Consider the following 18,456-nt stretch of genomic DNA (forward strand, 5'->3'; position numbering starts at 1 on the left):
TCACAGTTATGAAAACTTAGGACACTAAAGAGGCCTTTCTACTGACTCTACTTTCTACTGACACCAAAAGAAAGATGCCCAGGGTCCCTGCTCATCTGCGTGAACGTGCCTTAGGCATGCTGCAAGGAGGAATGAGGACTACAGATGTGTCCAGGGAAATAAATTGCAATGTCCGTACTGTGAGACGCCTAAGACAGAGCTACAGGGAGACAGGATGGACAGCTGATCGTCCTCGCAGTGGCAGACCATGTGTAACAACACCTGCACAGGATCGGTACATCCGAACATCACACGTGCGGGACAGGTACAGGATGGCAACAACAACAGCCTGAGTTACACCAGGAACTTACAATCCCTCCATCAGTGCTCAGACTGTCCGCAATAGGCTGAGAGAGGTTGGACTGAGGGCTTGTAGGCCTGTTGTAAGGCAGGTCCTTACCAGATATCACCGCCAACAACGTTGCCTATGGGCACAAACCCACTGTCTCTGGACCAGACAGGACTGGCAAAAAGTGCTCTTCACTGACGAGTCGCGGTTTTGTCTCACCAGGGGTGATGGTCGGATTCACGTTTATCGTTGAAGGAATGAGAGTTACGCCTGTACTCTGGAGCGGAATCGATTTGGAGGTGGAGGGTCACAGCATCATCGGACTGAGCTTGTTGTCATTGCAGGCCATCTCAACGCTGTGCGTTACAGGGAAGACATCCTCCTCCCTCATGTGGTACCCTTTCTGCAGACTCATCCTGACATGACCCTCCAGCATGACAATGCCACCAGCCATACTGCTCGTTCTGTGCGTGATTTCCTGCAAGACAGGAATGTCAGTGTTCTGCCATGGCCAGCGAAGAGCCCGGATCTCAATCACATTGAGCACGTCTGGGACCTGTTGGATCGGAGGGTGAGGGCTAGGGCCATTCCCACCAGAAATGTCCAGGAATTTGCAGGTTCCTTGGTGGAAATGTGGGGTAACATCTCACAGCATGAACTGACAAATCTGGTGCAGTCCATGAGGAGGAGATGCACTGCAGTACTTAATGCAGCTGGTGGCCACACAAGATACTGACTGACACTTTTGATTTTGACCCCCCCTTTGTTCAGGGACACATTATTCAATTTCTGTTAGTCACATGTCTGTGGAACTTGTTCAGTTTATGTCTCAGTTGTTGAATCTTGTTATGTTCATACAAATATTTACACATGTTAAGTTTGCTGAAAATAAACACAGTTGACAGTGAGAGGACTTTTTTGTTGTTGTTGCTGAGTTTATATGGACAGTGCCCTGCTCTCCTAACACTGCAATGATATTAAACTATTTGGACAGTGGCGTGAAAAAGTATTTGCCTTATGATAATAAATCCTCACATAATGCTGCCCCAAATACAATGAAAACTTCTCCCACCCAGTGGCATATGGGTTATTTATGTGAGTGTTGGTGTTAGCACATAAAGCAGTGCCCACTTTGCAAAAGGCAACATGGACAGATAGGACTCTACCTTTGTAGAGCACATGCCCCTTTGCCCTTCCAGGCTCTAAAGTGTCCTTTTGGGTGGTGGTATAATTTGTATAAATGTTTTGTTGATCTTAGACCATTCCTCCATACAGACACCTTCCAGATGTTTGATGAGTTCTAGAACACACCGGGAGGGATCTTAGACCATTCCTCCACACAGACTCCTACCAGATGTTTGATGAGTTCTAGAACACACCAGGAGGGATCTTAGACCATGCCGCCATACAGACTCCTACCAGATGTTTGATGAGTTCTAGAACACACCAGGAGGGATCTTAGACCATGCCGCCATACAGACTCCTACCAGATGTTTGATGAGTTCTAGAACACACCAGGAGGGATCTTAGACCATGCCGCCATACAGACTCCTACCAGATGTTTGATGAGTTCTAGAACACACCAGGAGGGATCTTAGACCATGCCTCCATACAGACTCCACCCAGATCCTTGATATCCGTCGGTCTGCGCTTTTGGACAGCTCTCGTTCAATTCAAACCACAGGTTCTTAATGGGGTTTGTTCCGGAGACTGAGATGGCCGCTGCAAAATGTTGTTTTGTAGTCAATGAACCATTTCTATGTGGATTTTGATGTGTGCTTGGGGCGGCAGGCAGTCTAGTGGTTAGAGCGTTGCTAGATCGAATCCCCGCGCTAACAAGGTAAAAATCTGTTGTTCTGCCCCTGAACAAGGCAGTTAACCTACTGTTCCTAAGCCGTCATTGTAAATAAGAATTTGTTCTTAACTTACTTTCCTAGTTAAATAAAATAAAAATTGTCTATCTGGATGATCTATTTGAAGCCAAGTTTCAGCCTCCTGTCAGAGGAAACCAGATTTTGGCCAAACATTTCCTGGTACCAGGTAGAATTCATGATGCTGTTGACCGTAATCAAGGCCTTAGGACCAGTGGAAGTGGAACAGCCCCATAACATCAAATATCCCGACCATATTTTACAGTAGATATGAGGTTCTTTACTGCGCATTCATCTATCCTTCAATGCCAAACCCATCGCTAGTGTGACTAGCCAAAGACCTCCATCTTTGTTTCATATCCCCATATTACCTTTTTTTCCCCAATCCAAACCCACCACTGGTGCCAAACCCACCACTGGTTCCAAAGCTGTTTAGCTCCAGGTGTTTACATGTATTGGTTACTCTCACTAAAAGGCTGTTTTTTTCTGGCAACCCCTCAAGAGCCTACTGGCATGGAGGTGGCGTCTAATTGGAGATTCAGTGACCCCCAAGATGACCAAGTTCTGGAATTCTAACTCTAATGTGAGATTTAGAGACTTGGTGACCCCAAGATGACCAAGTTCTTGAACTCTAATTCTAATGGGAGATTCAGAGACTTGGTGACCCCAAGATGACCAAGTTCTGGAATTCTAATGGGAGATTCAGACTTGGTGACCCCAAGATGACCAAGTTCTGGAATTCTAATTCTAATGGGAGATTTAGAGACTTGGTGACCCCAAGATGACCAAGTTCTTGAACTCTAATTCTAATGGGAGATTCAGAGATTCCAAGATGACCAAGTTCTGAAATTATAATTCTAATGGGAGATTCAGAGACCCCAAGATGACCAAGTTCTGAAATTATAATTCTAATGGGAGTTTCAGAGACCCCAAGATGACCAAGTTCTTGAACTCTAATTCTAATGGGAGATTCAGAGACCCCAAGATGACCAAGTTCTTGAACTCTAATTCTAATGGGAGATTCAGAGACCCCAAGATGACCAAGTTCTGGAATTCTACAACAGTGGCCCTTCCTGAACCATCCTCCTCAGTGTGTGTGGAGACAACATACACTTGTGTCCTCTACCAGGCAAGTTTACCACTGTTCCAGTGGTTTTAACTTATTCATTATTGCCCTCGCTATTGTTTTTTGCCCATTGCCTGATTTATGAATGTCAACAACCATTTGTCTCTTTTCGTTTGTGAGTTATTTTCCCTTCCCCATGCACTCACTAGTGTAAGTGGCTCTGGATAAGAGTGTCTGCTAAATGACTCACTACTGTAGAGGCTCTGATTAAGAGAGCCTGCTAAATGACTCACTACTACTGTAAGTCTGTCTGGATAAGAGAGTCTGCAAAATGACTCACTACTGTAGTGGCTCTGGATAAGAGAGTCTGCTAAATGACACCATCTACTGTAAGTGGCTCTGGATAAGAGAGTCTGCTAAATTACTCACATGTCAATGTGATGGCAGATTGATTTTTACATGCGTTACCTAACTTTTATACCCCAGTGGCACAGGAAGACATGAACTGTAAAAAAAATAAAAAGTTTTAAAAAGTTTAATGTTGTGGAAATTCAACACCAGGGACGCCTGCAGTCAAGTTTAAACGAAACACTCTTTATTATCACGGCCCGGGAAGGTTCACAAACTCAATCCAAGCTTGATGAAAAGGGCGTTCCCTTTCAGCCCTTATATACTGCTACACAAACAAGTCATATAAGCATGATTTACATTATTAACGTTGGTTCCTGCATGTGACTGACTGATACCTCACGAGGCTGAGATACTCCTTTTGTCCCACAGAGCAATGTTCTGGGCCGTACTGCTAAATTGCTTATGGTTTACTCCCATCTACAATCAGTCAGTCAGTTGCATGAACCAAACCAAGACATGTAATTACAGAGCAACATTATTCTAAACATATAATCTGATACACAGAGAGAAAATGTCCCATCAGAATGTTAATGTAGATTTAATTTTTTATCACAATGTTAATGTAGAGATTCATTTTTTATTTTTTTTAATTAACAAGAATCTTTACGGGTGCCAATAAATGAAAACTAACAACAACAAAAAAATATTTTTTTGTTTTTTCTCTGAGCAAATGTATTTGTATACATCACAATTTCCCCCAAAAAATTCAGCATACAATATTCAGCTCAGTACTTGTATTATTGATCTTAAACACATCTTTATCAAGGGTGCCAATAATTTTGGAGGTGGTTATTCCGGGGCCTTAACTGGTCTTAACAACGTTAGGTCTTCTCCCCTCCTGTGTGTGTTCTGTCAAACTCTTTCCACATTGGGAGCATTGGAAAGGTTTCTCTCGTGTGTGTGTCATTTCATGCTTTTTCAGTATCCCTAAATAGGTAAAACTCTTTTCACACAGGGAGCAGTGGAAAGGCTTCTCTCCTGTGTGTATTCTCGCATGCATTTTCAGGTTCCCTAACTTGGTATAACTCTTTTTACACTGAGAACATTGGAAAGGCTTATCTCCTGTGTGTGTTCTCTCATGCTCTTTCAGGTGCGACGACTGGATAAATCTCTGGCCACACTGAGAGCATTGAAAAGGCCTCTCTACAGAGTGTGTTCTTTCATGCACTTTTAGATACCCTAAGTGTCCAAAACACATTCCACACTGGGAGCAATGATAAGGCTTCTCCTCTGTGTGCGTTCTCTTGTGTTCTTTCAGGTGCTTTAACCTGATAAATATCTTTCCACACTGTGAGCAGTGGTGTCGCCTCACTGGTTTGGACGTCTCTGGATCGAGTTCCCCTGAAGGACTCTTTCCTCTGTCAGAGTGACAGTTTGATATCGCTCCTGTCAAAGAAAAAACAGAGTATTTGGTTAAACAGCGAGACCTGAATAAAATCTCCACATGATTAAACTGTCTTCCTATGAGGTTTAATCCAGACTAGATCCTTCAATATAGTTTGGATCCTGGGTGCTGATTGGTTGACAAGTGCTAGTTATATACGATAATAAATAACAGTTCCATTTGAATTATCCATGTACATCCACTGTCCCACAGCCCAGCCAGGTAATTTATCAACTGTACCTCCATACTGTCCCACAGCCCAGCCAGTTAATTTATCAACTGTACCTCCATACTGTCCCACAGCCCAGCCAGGTAATTCATCAACTGTATCTCCATTGTCCCACAGCCCAGCCAGGTAATTCATCAACTGTATCTCCATACTGTCCCACAGCCCAGCCAGGTAATTCATCAACTGTATCTCCATACTGTCCCACAGCCCAGCCAGGTAATTAATCTACTGTATCTCCATTATCCCACAGCCCAGCCAGGTAATTCATCTACTGTATCTCCATACTGTCCCATAGCCCAGCCAGGTAATTCATCAACTGTATCTCCATTGTCCCACAGCCCAGCCAGGTAATTCATCAACTGTATCTCCATTGTCCCACACCCCAGCCAGGTAATTCATCAACTGTATCTCCATACTGTCCCACAGCCCAGCCAGGTAATTCATCAACTGTATCTCCATACTGTCCCACAGCCCAGCCAGGTAATTCATCAACTGTATCTCCACTGTCCCATAGCCCAGCCAGGTAATTCATCAACTGTATCTCCATTGTCCCACAGCCCAGCCAGGTAATTCATCAACTGTATCTCCATACTGTCCCACAGCCCAGCCAGGTAATTCATCAACTGTATCTCCATACTGTCCCACAGCCCAGCCAGGTAATTCATCAACCGTATCTCCATACTGTCCCACAGCCCAGCCAGGTAATTCATCAACTGTATCTCCACAGGAAGAAGAAAATAGACATTCTTATCCCATGCAAGATAATAACCATTAGACTCAAACCTGTAAATGAATAACACGGTGTTAAGGGCTGTTTCCCGGCACTCCGGCTTCGCAACACGCCGAAGAACAGCCCTTGGTGTTACTCACCATAATCCACAGGTTGTCGAGTTGCTTCAATGAAATAACTGGTGGCCAGTTCCTTTTACAACATTTAATCCAGATCAAAATGATCCTCGTCTTGATTCGGGTTTTCTTCATCATTTGCAAATCAGACATGAGTTGGTGGTAATAACAGGTTAGATGATGTGGTGTCATAGATATTTTAAATCAGATCAGTCTGTCTTACCTTATAGCTAAAATATGGACCTAATAACACCATAGATATTTTAAATCAGATCAGTCTGTCTTATCTTATATCAAAACAATGAAGGACCTAATGATCTCATGACACCATTGAGATTATAAAAACACTAATGATTGTAGCGCTTCAAAACATGTTTTAAAAATATATATATCATTTGCTCATGGGTTGTCGAGTATAGAGTAGAGACTGAGCAAAGCACTACGGAAAGAGATTTGGAACAATATAATGTAAAGCATTTAATCCATTAACGTTTTGTTGGCTGACCCCACTCTTTGTAGCTTTAACAATTCCTAAAAGTACAGAACAAGATATTCAAGTGTAGAATGCCCTTTTTAAAAACACACATTAGTAAAACAACTGCAGAGTTTGTGGCCCTGTTTTTTTAGATGGTACTTACTGGTGTTAATCAGATTTCCAGTCTTCTCTTCCTCCTCCACTCCAACCACGTCTTCCTCATCCAATGTGACAGTGATCTCCCCCTCCACTCCAACATCCTGCTCTTTCGCTTCCTCCTGTTTCACTCTGAAAGCGTCTTCCTCTTCTTTCACTGTTACAGCCTCACCCGCTACTTCTTGTTTGACGGTGACAGCCTCCTCTTCCTCCTCCTCTTTCACCGTCCAGCAGACCTCCTCTTCTTCAGCAGGGGGAGAGTAGCTTTGTGAGCTCATGGTCGGGGATGTTAGCTGGCTAGTTAGCATTAATGACACGTCAAGTGCTACTGCTAATTTAACCAGCTAGCTAACTACTAGCAACGTAAAATGCAATTATATGCGACAATTAGCTAGCTATATGACATACGTGTGTTTAAAACAGTGGCTAATACACACCGAAAGTGTCTAATGAGCTTTAACGTTTTAGCTATATTGGCTAGCAAGCTACCGTGGCTGATAACTAGATCAGCGTCCCGTTAGCAACACAAAAAAAGTACTTCCGGGTCACGGAATTTTTGGAAGATTTTCTAAATAAATGTCCCACACGTAATTACGTGTGGAAAGGTGTCAATGACCTGTATATATTCATTATATGTGATAAGTAATTGTCTAAACATGAACAATTATTTATATTTGTAACATGTGCATTAAATATGGGTTTTAAACCATGTTCCAAGGTCAAATAAATGGCCACAAATAAATGGCCATATTTCGTATTGTCTTTATAAAGCAAACAATATTGCGGGTGCCGCAGCAAAAGAATTGTAGGGAATACTCAGTAGGTTTTGTAGTGTTGTGGTGTTGTGGCCCCTTGCAGTGTATGAGGTTCCAATCTCAACAGTGGAGAAGATGGAAAGAGGAGTCACAGGCTACTTAAAGAAGTGGCTCGGAGTTCCACGATGCCTTACCACCATAGGCCTCTATGGAGATGGTGTCCTCAAGCTGCCCCTCACCAGTCTAACAGAGGAATTCAAGTGTGCAAAAACCAGGCTCCAGATGACACTGAATGAATCTCGAGACCCAGTGGTGAGCAACAACGCGCCGACCTTGGCAACTGGGCGCAAATGGAGGCCAGGAAAAGCAGTCCAGGAGGCAACAGCAGCCCTCAGACATGCTGACATTGTGGGTCATGTTCAGCAAGGGAGAGGAGGCCTTGGGCTAACTAGCCGTGCTGCTTGGAGTAAGGCCACTGCACCAGAGCGGCGGAAGATGGTAGTGCAGGAAGTACGCCATCAGGAGGAGGCTGCAAGGTGGGCCAAGGCAGTCTCTCTTGCCAAACAGGGACAGTGGACTCGATGGGACAGTGTGGAGAAGAGGAAGATCAGCTGGAAGGATCTGTGGGCCATGGAAGCGAGGCGGTTGAGCTTTTCCATCAGAGCAACATATGACGTCCTTCCAACACCAGTTAATCTTCACCAATGGTATGGTGTAGATCCGGACTGTGCCCTCTGTTCCATGCCAGCCAACCTCAGGCACATTCTCACAGGGTGTAAAACAAGCCTCACCCAAGGACGCTACACTTGGCGTCACAACCAAGTCCTTAAAAACCTTGCGTCCGCCCTGGAGGACAAGCGAGCTGCCACCAACTCCCTACCACCCCCAGCAGCATCACACCCCTTACAGACGACCTTTGTCCGCGAAGGGGCTAAACCACCGAAGAGCGGCTCTACACCATTAGAGCGAGACCAGCTGCGCTTGGCCCGCGACTGGAAAATGCTAGCTGACATTGGCCGGCAACTTGTGTTTCCTCCGGAGATTGCAACCACCACCCTAAGACCTGACATGGTGCTCTGGTCCCATTCGCTCAAGAAGGTCTTCATCATTGAGCTCACAGTACCCTGGGAGGACTCAGTAGATGAGGCTTATGAGCGGAAACATCTGCGCTATGCCAATCTAGCTGCCGAAGCACGGCATCATGGCTGGAACACAGAAGTCCGACCAGTGGAGGTGGGCTGCAGAGGTTTTGTGGCGACATCTACAACCAGACTGCTTAGAGACCTGGGAATTAAGGGCCAGAGCCAGCGTTCGGCAATCAAAGCTGTATCAGAGGCGGCAGAAGGCAGCAGTCAATGGCTCTGGATGAAGAGGAAAGACCCCAGCTGGGCCCCGAAGTGAGAGGGCCAGGAGGTATGCGGTCAACAATGCTTGACTCAGGGAGGAAGACGCCCCTGCCATGCATAGTCCCATGGGATGTTGGCTATCAACAACAACGCAACTCCTATGACTAATTGGGAATGGGACGCAAGCGTAGGATTGATCACCCTGTCGCTGGCCGCCTTTGGGGAGGGTGTATAGTGTGAAAGGCCGAAACACCCTAGGAACCAAAGGTACACTACTGACGATGCGCTCCCCAAATTTCACCAGTCTCACTGTTCATGAACTCTTGGAAGTGCTTGCACAAAGGATAGTAACATCTCATCCTGTGTTCTTGGAATCTGTAGAATATATATACTGTATATTCCTCAATGTTATAATGGATGAGTCTTGGGTGGATGAGTCTTTGAACATATTCCAATCAGTTGTCGCAAAGCAATCCTGAGGCATTGAGTACGCCTCCTCTGTCCAGCGCCTCACAATTCTCTGTTTTTGTTGTTCCCTGGAACAGAGAGAAGTGAATTTATTGATTCGAAAATGTGGGGGTGAGTGATGGCTTTATACTTGTCAAGGATGTTTGTATACCCGTGGGTCCAGCACACTATTTCCTCATTGGACAGGAGACATGATAATGGTACTTTGGGAGCAGGGTCAACTTTATAATAAGCTAATGCTCCTCCAGCCAAATTTAAACATATTCTTTAGCATAGAGCTTTTATTTTCTGCAAAATCCCACTAATCCCATTGTAAGCAAGCTTCTAGCCTTCAGCTCAAAGAGAGGGCAAAGAGGAGTGACTGTCAGCTGATCACAAAGGTCAGATGATATAACAATAGAGCTCCTTGGTCACACCAGTGGTAGGTTTGGCGTTGAAAAATAGAAGCATACGCAGAAAAGTACCGCATATCTACGGTAAAAATATGGTAAGCTAAGGACCCTGGGACTGAACACCTCCCTCTGCAACTGGATCCTGGACTTCCTGACGGACCGGCCCCAGGTGGTGAATGTAGGCAACAATACATCCACCATGTGTACCCTCAACACAGGGGCCCCTCAGGGGTTCGTGCTTAGTTCCCTCCTCTACTCCCTGTTATCCCACGACCGCATGGCCGAGTACAACTCCAACACCATCATTAAGTTTGTCGACGACATGTCGGTGGTAGGCCTGATCACCGATGACGATTAGACAGCCTTTTGGTGCCAGCACAACAATCTCTCCCTCAACGTCAGCAAGACAAAGGAGCTGATCGTGGACACACCAACACAGTCGTGAAGAGGGCACACAGCCTGGGTTCGATCCTCGAGAGACCCATGATGGCGGTGCACAATTGGCCCAGCGTCGTCTGGGTTAGGGGAGGGTTTGGCCGGCCGGGATGTCCTTGTTCCATCGCGCTCTAGCTACTCCCGTGGGCGCCAGTTGTAATGTGTTTCCTCTGACACATTGGGTGCTGCTGGCTTCCGGGTTAAGCGAGCAGTGTGTCAAGAAGCAGTGCAGCTTGGCAGGGCCGTGTTTCAGAGGACGCGTGGCTCTCGACCTTGGCCCTCTCCCGGTACGGGAGTTGCAGCGATGGGACAAGACTAACTACCAACTGGATACCACGATATTGGGAAGACAAAGGGGTAAAGAATTAACAAACAAAAAAAAATGTTATACAGGTGCACCATTGAGAGCATCTTGACTGACTGCATCACCGCCTGGTATGGCAACTGCTCAGCATCCAACTGCAAGGCGCTAGATGTTTCCCCTTCACAATAACAGCCCTTATAGTTGACCGTGGCAGCTCTAGCAAAGTAGAGATTTGACGAACTGACTTGTTGGAAAGGTGGCATCCTACAACGGTGCCACGTTGAAAGTCACTGAGCTCTTCAGTACGGGCCATTCTACTGCAAAATGTTTGTCTATGGAGATTGCATGGCTGTGTGCTCGATTTTATACACCTCTCAGCAACGGATGTGGCTGAATTAGCCAAGTCCACAAATTTGAAGGGGTGTCCAAATACTTTTGGCCATGTAGTGTACATCTACAGTTTAAAACACAAAGGTGTGTTTAAAGTGCTCCAATGTTTAGGCTGTTTGCCATCAAGCGACCCGGGTTGCTGAAAAAGGGTCCTGTGCTGTCCACTAGCCTCTAACCCTCTATAGCCCTAGACACCACCTCCCTCCCTCCCCTCCCCTCCACTACACCACCCTAACCCCAACTAGCCTCTAACCCTCTAAAGCCCTAGACACCACTTCCCTCCCTCCACTACACCACCCTAACCCCAACTAGCCTCTAACCCTCTATAGCCCTAGACACCACCTCCCTCCACTACACCACCCTAACCCCAACTAGCCTCTAACCCTCTATAGCCCTAGACACCACTTCCCTCCCCTCCACTACACCACCCTAACCCCAACTAGCCTCTAACCCTCTATAGCCCTAGACACCACCTCCCCTCCACTACACCACCCTAACCCCAACTAGCCTCTCTAACCCTCTATAGCCCTAGACACCACCTCCCTCCCCTCCACTACACCACCCTAACCCCAACTAGCCTCTAACCCTCTAAAGCCCTAGACACCACCTCCCTCCCTCCACTACACCACCCTAACCCCAACTAGCCTCTAAACCTCTAAAGCCCTAGACACCACCTCCCACCACTACACCACCCTAACCCCAACTAGCCTCTAACCCTCTAAAGCCCTAGACACCACCTCCCACCACTACACCACCCTAACCCCAACTAGCCTCTAACCCTCTAAAGCCCTAGACACCACCTCCCACCACTACACCACCCTAACCCCAACTAGCCTCTAACCCTCTAAAGCCCTAGACACCACTTCCCTCCCACCACTACACCACCCTAACCCCAACTAGCCTCTAACCCTCTAAAGCCCTAGACACCACCTCCCACCACTACACCACCCTAACCCCAACTAGCCTCTAACCCTCTAAAGCCCTAGACACCACTTCCCTCCCACCACTACACCACCCTAACCCCAATCTCTCCCTATCTACATCACAGTTCACAAAATATCAACACACACGCCACCGTTTTCCTCCACTAAACACTCATCCCCACAGACCTGTTTCCTGTCTCCCTAACATCCACAACGTGGCGTTGACCTGTATAACCAAACCATATCTACTGTGTTCAGACCTGTTTAACCAAACCATATCTACTGTGTTCAGACCTGTTTAACCAAACCATATCTACTGTGTTCAGACCTGTATAACCAAACCATATCTACTGTGTTCAGACCAGTTTCCTGTCTCCCTATCATCCACAACATGTCATTCAGACCTGTATAACCAAACCATATCTACTGTGTTCAGACCTGTATAACCAAACCATATCTACTGTGTTCAGACATGTTTAACCAAACCATATCTACTGAGTTCAGACCTGTTTAACCAAACCATATCTACTGTGTTCAGACCTGTTTAACCAAACCATATCTACTGTGTTCAGACCTGTTTAACCAAACCATATCTACTGTGTTCAGACCTGTTTAACCAAACCATATCTACTGAGTTCAGACCTGTTTAACCAAACCATATCTACTCTAAACAACTTCCTCTCTCCCATACTCCCCACCTCTTGCTTAATAACTGACCAGTGCACGCGATACTTTAAAGTTGAGCCACCTTTGTGTCAATGGTTACCGCGACTTCAACTCAGAGTTGACCAGAGTGAGCTTCCAAACTCCTCTGTAGTGTTCCATCACCCCTCTGTAGTGCTCCATCACCCCTCTGTAGTGTTCCATCACCCCTCTGTAGTGTTCCATCACCCCTCTATGTGCTCCATCACCCCTCTGTAGTGCTCCATCACCCCTCTGTAGTGTTCCATCACCCCTCTGTAGTGCTCCATCACCCCTCTGTAGTGCTCCATCACCCCTCTGTAGTGTTCCATCACCCCTCTGTAGTGCTCCATCACCCCTCTGTAGTGCTCCATCACTCCTCTGTAGTGTTCCATCACTCCTCTGTAGTGTTCCATCACCCCTCTGTAGTGTTCCAGGAGCTTCCAAACTCCTCTGTAGTGTTCCATCACCCCTCTGTAGTGCTCCATCACCCCTCTGTAGTGCTCCATCACCCCTCTGTAGTGTTCCATCACCCCTCTGTAGTGTTCCAACACCCCTCTATGTGCTCCATCACCCCTCTGTAGTGCTCCATCACCCCTCTGTAGTGCTCCATCACCCCTCTGTAGTGTTCCATCACCCCTCTGTAGTGTTCCATCACCCCTCTGTAGTGTCCCATCACCCCTCTGTAATGTTCCATCACCCCTCTGTAGTGTTCCATAACCCCTCTGTAGTATTCCATCACCCCTATGTAGTGTTCCATCACCCCTCTGTAGTGTCCCATCACCCCTCTGTAGTGTTCCATCACCCCTCTGTAGTGTTCCATCACTCCTCTGTAGTGTTCCATCACCCCTCTGTAGTGTTCCAGGAGCTTCCAAACTCCTCTGTAGTGTTCCATCACCCCTCTATGTGCTCCATCACCCCTCTGTAGTGTTCCATCACCCCTCTGTAGTGTTCCATCACCCCTCTGTAGTGTTCCATCACTCCTCTGTAGTGTTCCATCACCCCTCTGTAGTGTTCCAGGAGCTTCCAAACTCCTCTGTAGTGTTCCATCACCCCTCTATGTGCTCCATCACACCTCTGTGTTCCATCACCCCTCTGTAGTGTTCCATCACCCCTCTGTAGTGTTCCATCACCCCTCTATGTGCTCCATCACCCCTCTGTAGTGTTCCATCACCCCTCTGTAGTGCTCCATCACCCCTCTGTAGTGTTCCATCACCCCTCTGTAGTGTTCCATCACCCCTCTGTAGTGCTCCATCACCCCTCTGTAGTGCTCCATCACCCCTCTGTAGTGTTCCATCACCCCTCTGTAGTGTTCCATCACCCCTCTGTAGTGTCCCATCACCCCTCTGTAGTGTTCCATCACCCCTCTGTAGTGTTCCATCACCCCTCTGTAGTGTTCCATCACCCCTATGTAGTGTTCCATCACCCCTCTGTAGTGTCCCATCACCCCTCTGTAGTGTTCCATCACCCCTCTGTAGTGTTCCATCACTCCTCTGTAGTGTTCCATCACCCCTCTGTAGTGTTCCAGGAGCTTCCAAACTCCTCTGTAGTGTTCCATCGCCCCTCTATGTGCTCCATCACCCCTCTGTGTTCCATCACCCCTCTGTAGTGTTCCATCACCCCTCTGTAGTGTTCCATCACCCCTCTGTAGTGTTCCATCACCCCTCTGTAGTGTTCCATCACCCCTCTGTAGTGTTCCATCCCTCCTCTGTAGTGTTCCATCACCCCTCTGTAGTGTTCCAGGAGCTTCCAAACTCCTCTGTAGTGTTCCATCATCCCTCTATGTGCTCCATCACCCCTCTGTGTTCCATCACCCCTCTGTAGTGTTCCATCACCCCTCTGTAGTGTTCCATCACCCCTCTGTAGTGTTCCATCACCCCTCTGTAGTGTTCCATCACCCCTCTGTAGTGCTCCATCACCCCTCTGTAGTGTTCCATCACCCCTCTGTAGTGTCCCATCACCCCTCTGTAGTGTCCCATCACCCCTCTGTAGTGTTCCATCACCCCTCTGTAGTGTTCCATCACCCCTCTGTAGTGTTCCATCACCCCTCTGTAATGTTCCATCACCCCTCTATGTGCTCCATCACCCCTCTGTAGTGCTCCAGGAATGACACACAAAGCACAGGAGGCTGCTGAGTGGAGGACGGCTCATAATTATGTCTGGAACGGAGCAAATGGAATGGCACCAAACACCTGGAAACCCTGTGTTTGATGTATTTGATACCGTTCCACCGATTCCACTCCAGTCATTACTATAAGCCCATCCTCCTCAATTAAGGTGCCACGGAACCTCCTATGACATACAGATACACATTGATACACATGTACAGACACAGCCAGAGTTTAAAGAGGACAATTTAATCTCAGAGCTTATACATTAAAACTGTTATACTCCATATTCAGTCCATGAGTAAAAAAATAATAAACATGCACATTGAATTTTGAGTCTGGGAGTTTAATCAAATGACTATTGGCATTGACCCTCCTCTTTTAGTCATATTACTCTACACTGACTCTCTTCCACAGGCTGGATGATACTCTACCCACACACTGGACTATAACCACACATACTGCACTGACACTCCCAACACACATGGACACAAACTAAACACATGCATATTGACGCCACACACATATTCACATTCCTTCACACTCTTCACATATGATGCTGCTACTCTGTTTATCTATCCATAGTCACTTTACCTCTACCTATATGTACATATTATTATATGTACATATATATATATATTATTATTATAATTTGCAAATAAATTCATTAAAAATCCTACAATGTGATTTTCTGGATGTTTTTTCTTCTCATTTTGTCTGTCATAGTTGAAGTGTACCTATGATGAAAATTACAGGCCTCTCTCATCTTTTTAAGTGGGAGAACTTGCACAATTGGTGGCTGACTAAATACTTTTTTGCCCCACTGTATATGTACATATTACCACAATTATCTCAACTTCCTTGTACCCCTGCATATTGACTCAGTACTGGTACTCTTGTATATAGCCTTGTTATTTTGTGTTATTATTTTTCCTTTAGTTTATTTAGCAACATTTTCTTACTTTTTAAAAACGGTGCATTGTTGGTTATTAAGGGCTGGTAAGTCAGTATTTCATGGTAAGATCTACTACACCTGTAGAACGTGACAAATAAAATGTGATTTTATAACGTTTCTCTCAGGTGTGGATTCTTTCATGCTCTTTTAGTTGCCTTAACCAGGTAAATTTAAATCCACAGTGGGAGCAATGGTAAAGCTTCTCTCCAGAGTGTATTCTCTTATGAATTTTCAGGGTCCCCAAACGAGTAAAACTCTTACAACACTGGAAGCATTGGAAAGGTTTTTCTCCAGTGTGCGACATCTCATGCCTTTTCAGGTTCCCTAACTGGCTAAAACTCTTTTCACACTGCGAGCATTGGAAAAGCTTCTTTCCTGTGTGTGTCCTCTCGTGTGTTATCAGGTGACCTAAGTGGGTAAAGCTTTTCCCACACTGGCAGCATTGGAAAGGTTTTTCTCCAGTGTGTGTCCTCTCGTGAATGTTCAGGTTCCCTACCTGGCTAAAACTCTTTACACACTGGAAGCATTGGTATGGTTTTTCTCCTGTGTGTATTCTCTTATGATCTTTCAGATGTGATGACTTGATAAACCTCTTTCCACACTGAGAGCATTGGTAAGCCCTCTCTAAAGAATGTGTTCTCTCGTGTGATTTCAGTTTCCCTAGCTGAGTAAATCTTTTTCCACACTGGGAATATTGGTTGGGCCTCTTTTCTGAGTGTGTTCTTTCATGCTTTATCAGGTCTCCTGATGAGAAAAATACATTTTCACACTGGGAACAGTTGTAAGGCTTCTCTCTAGTGTGTGTTCGCTCATGTGACTTCAGGTTACCTAAGCGGTTAAACGTCTTTCCACATTGAGTACATTTGTGAGGCTCCTCTCCAGAGTGCATTCTCTCATGTATTTTCTGACTCCTTAACTGAGTAGATTTCTTTCCACGCTGGGAAGATTGGAACGGCTTTTCTCCTGTGTGTATTCTTTCATGTTCTTTCAGGTAATATACCCACTTAAAACTCTTTCCACAGTGGGAACACTGGTGTGGTCTCACTGGTTTTGGGGTCTCCTGGTCTGGTTCCCCTGAAGGACTCTTCCCACTGTCAGAGGGAGAGTCTGGTCTCTCTCCTGCCGAAGACAAACAGAGGATCTAGTTAAACAGAGAACAGGATTTTATGTACAAAGATATTTAAATTTTGAGTTGCGAAATGTTTGGAGAAATACGACCCTAAATGAAACCTCCCCATGATAAAACCGGCCTTCTCTCTGGTTTAATCCAGACTAGATCACTCAATAACTTGATGTTCGTTTTTTAGATTGTTTAAAGGTCCAATGCAGCTGTTTTATCTCAATATCAAATCCTTTCTGGGTAACAGTGAAGTACCTTACTGTGATTGTTTTAAATTAAAATGTAAAAAAAGAAACAAAAATTAGCTTCTTAGCAAAAGAGCAATTTCTCATGCAAGAATTTTGCTATGACTGTGTGGGAGTGGTCTGAGCAGGGAGGGGAAAACGGAAAACTAGCTGTTATTGGCAGAGAGGTTCAGAACTCTTTCTTATTGGTCTATTAACTCATATTTGTTTAAAAAAAACTTTTATTCATAAAAGGTTGGGTCACCATTAAGACCAGGGGTCATCTCATTTACAAGGGAGCCCTGTTGAACATGAACACAATTTAAGACAACAATTTAATAAAACATAATGTAAGATAATAATATTATTACAATACACAACAAGGTGAATCAAAGCCAAGACAACAAGGTGAGTCAAAGCCAACACAACAAGGTGAATCAAAGCCAAGACAACAAGGTGAGTCAAAGCCAATACAACAAGGTGAATCAAAGCCAAGACAACAAGTTGAGTCAAAGCCAACACAACAAGGTGAGTCAAAGCTAACACAACAAGGTGAGTCAAAGCCAACACAACAAGGTGAGTCAAAGCCAACACAACAAGGTGAATCAAAGCCAACACAACAAGGTGAATCAAAGCTAACACAACAAGGTGAATCAAAGCTAACACAACAAGGTGAGTCAAAGCCAACACAACAAGGTGAGTCAAAGCTAACACAACAAGATGAGTCAAAGCCAACACAACAAGGTGAGTCAAAGCTAACACAACAAGGTGAGTCAAAGCCAACACAACAAGGTGAGTCAAAGCCAACACAACAAGGTGAATCAAAGCCAACACAACAAGGTGAATCAAAGCCAACACAACAAGGTGAATCAAAGCCAACACAACAAGGTGAATCAAAGCCAACACAACAAGGTGAATCAAAGCTAACAACAAGGTGAATCAAAGCTAACACAACAAGATGAATCTCACATATCACCTCCCTTCAACTCAATCTAAATTGTCCAATGGAGACGAACAAGATGAACCAAAACAAACACAACTCTCACATATCGCATCCCTGATGTCACCAGGCTAAAACTCAAGCCCACTAAAACAGGCTGACATTTCAGGCATTCTTTTCAAACAGCTCTTACACACAAATGGCATTATCATCCTTTTCACCATTTCACAATATTATTCTCACCTCCGTGTGGAAATAAAGATAAAAACACAGGAAAATCATGTTTTTGACAGCACTGGTCCTTTAATCCAAATCAACATGATCCTTTAGTTGTCTTGATTACCCTTTATCATTTTGAAAAGAAAATGTAAGCCAATATTTCACCCAAATGTCCTGAAATCAGACATGAGTTGGTGGTAATAACAGGTTAGATGATGTGGTGTTACAGATATTTTAAATCAGATCAGTCTGTCTTACCTTATAGCTAAAATATGAAGGACCTAATAACACCATAGAGATTTTAAATCAGATCAGTCTGTATTATTTTAGGCTATATGATGTGGTATCATAGATATTTAAAATCAGATCAGTCTGTATTACCTTATAACAAAAAAACGAAGGACGTAAAGACACCATCGAGATTTGAAAA

At 45.1% G+C, this 18,456-nt stretch overlaps 2 protein-coding genes across 3 annotated transcripts in view; both read right to left on the bottom strand.

Moving 5' to 3' along the window:
* LOC129839544 (zinc finger protein 239-like) overlaps positions 1–18,456 on the bottom strand; it is a 126,626-nt gene that overhangs the window by 99,610 nt on the left and 8,560 nt on the right. Inside the window, exon 3 of one of the 2 annotated variants that reach the window (XM_055907063.1) lies at positions 14,797–16,642. The exons of the other annotated variant lie outside the window; for it this stretch is intronic. Within the exon in view, the coding sequence (XP_055763038.1) occupies positions 15,645–16,642 (998 nt within the window). The 3' untranslated portion in view covers positions 14,797–15,644. Of the gene's footprint in view, positions 1–14,796; positions 16,643–18,456 lie in introns of those variants that run through there. 2 annotated transcript variants of the gene reach the window in all.
* LOC129839558 (gastrula zinc finger protein XlCGF17.1-like) lies at positions 3,839–7,294 on the bottom strand. Its single transcript, XM_055907082.1, has 2 exons — positions 6,774–7,294; positions 3,839–5,062 (listed from the first exon to the last, which is right to left on the bottom strand). The coding sequence occupies exons 1-2, from the start codon at positions 7,072–7,074 to the stop codon at positions 4,479–4,481; spliced, it is 885 nt and encodes a 294-aa protein (XP_055763057.1). The 5' UTR covers positions 7,075–7,294; the 3' UTR covers positions 3,839–4,478.

This window comes from Salvelinus fontinalis, chromosome 40 (assembly GCF_029448725.1).
Source record: "Salvelinus fontinalis isolate EN_2023a chromosome 40, ASM2944872v1, whole genome shotgun sequence".
Classification (NCBI taxonomy): domain Eukaryota; kingdom Metazoa; phylum Chordata; class Actinopteri; order Salmoniformes; family Salmonidae; genus Salvelinus; species Salvelinus fontinalis.

Excerpts from the sequence above, each read along its gene's own strand:
- LOC129839558 (XM_055907082.1), bottom strand. The coding sequence starts at position 7,074 with ATGCTAACTAGCCAGCTAACATCCCCGACCATGAGCTCACAAAGCTAC. Across the intron at positions 5,063-6,773 it reads TGGAAATCTGATTAACACCA|GAGCGATATCAAACTGTCAC; the intron begins GTAAGTACCATC and ends TTTCTTTGACAG.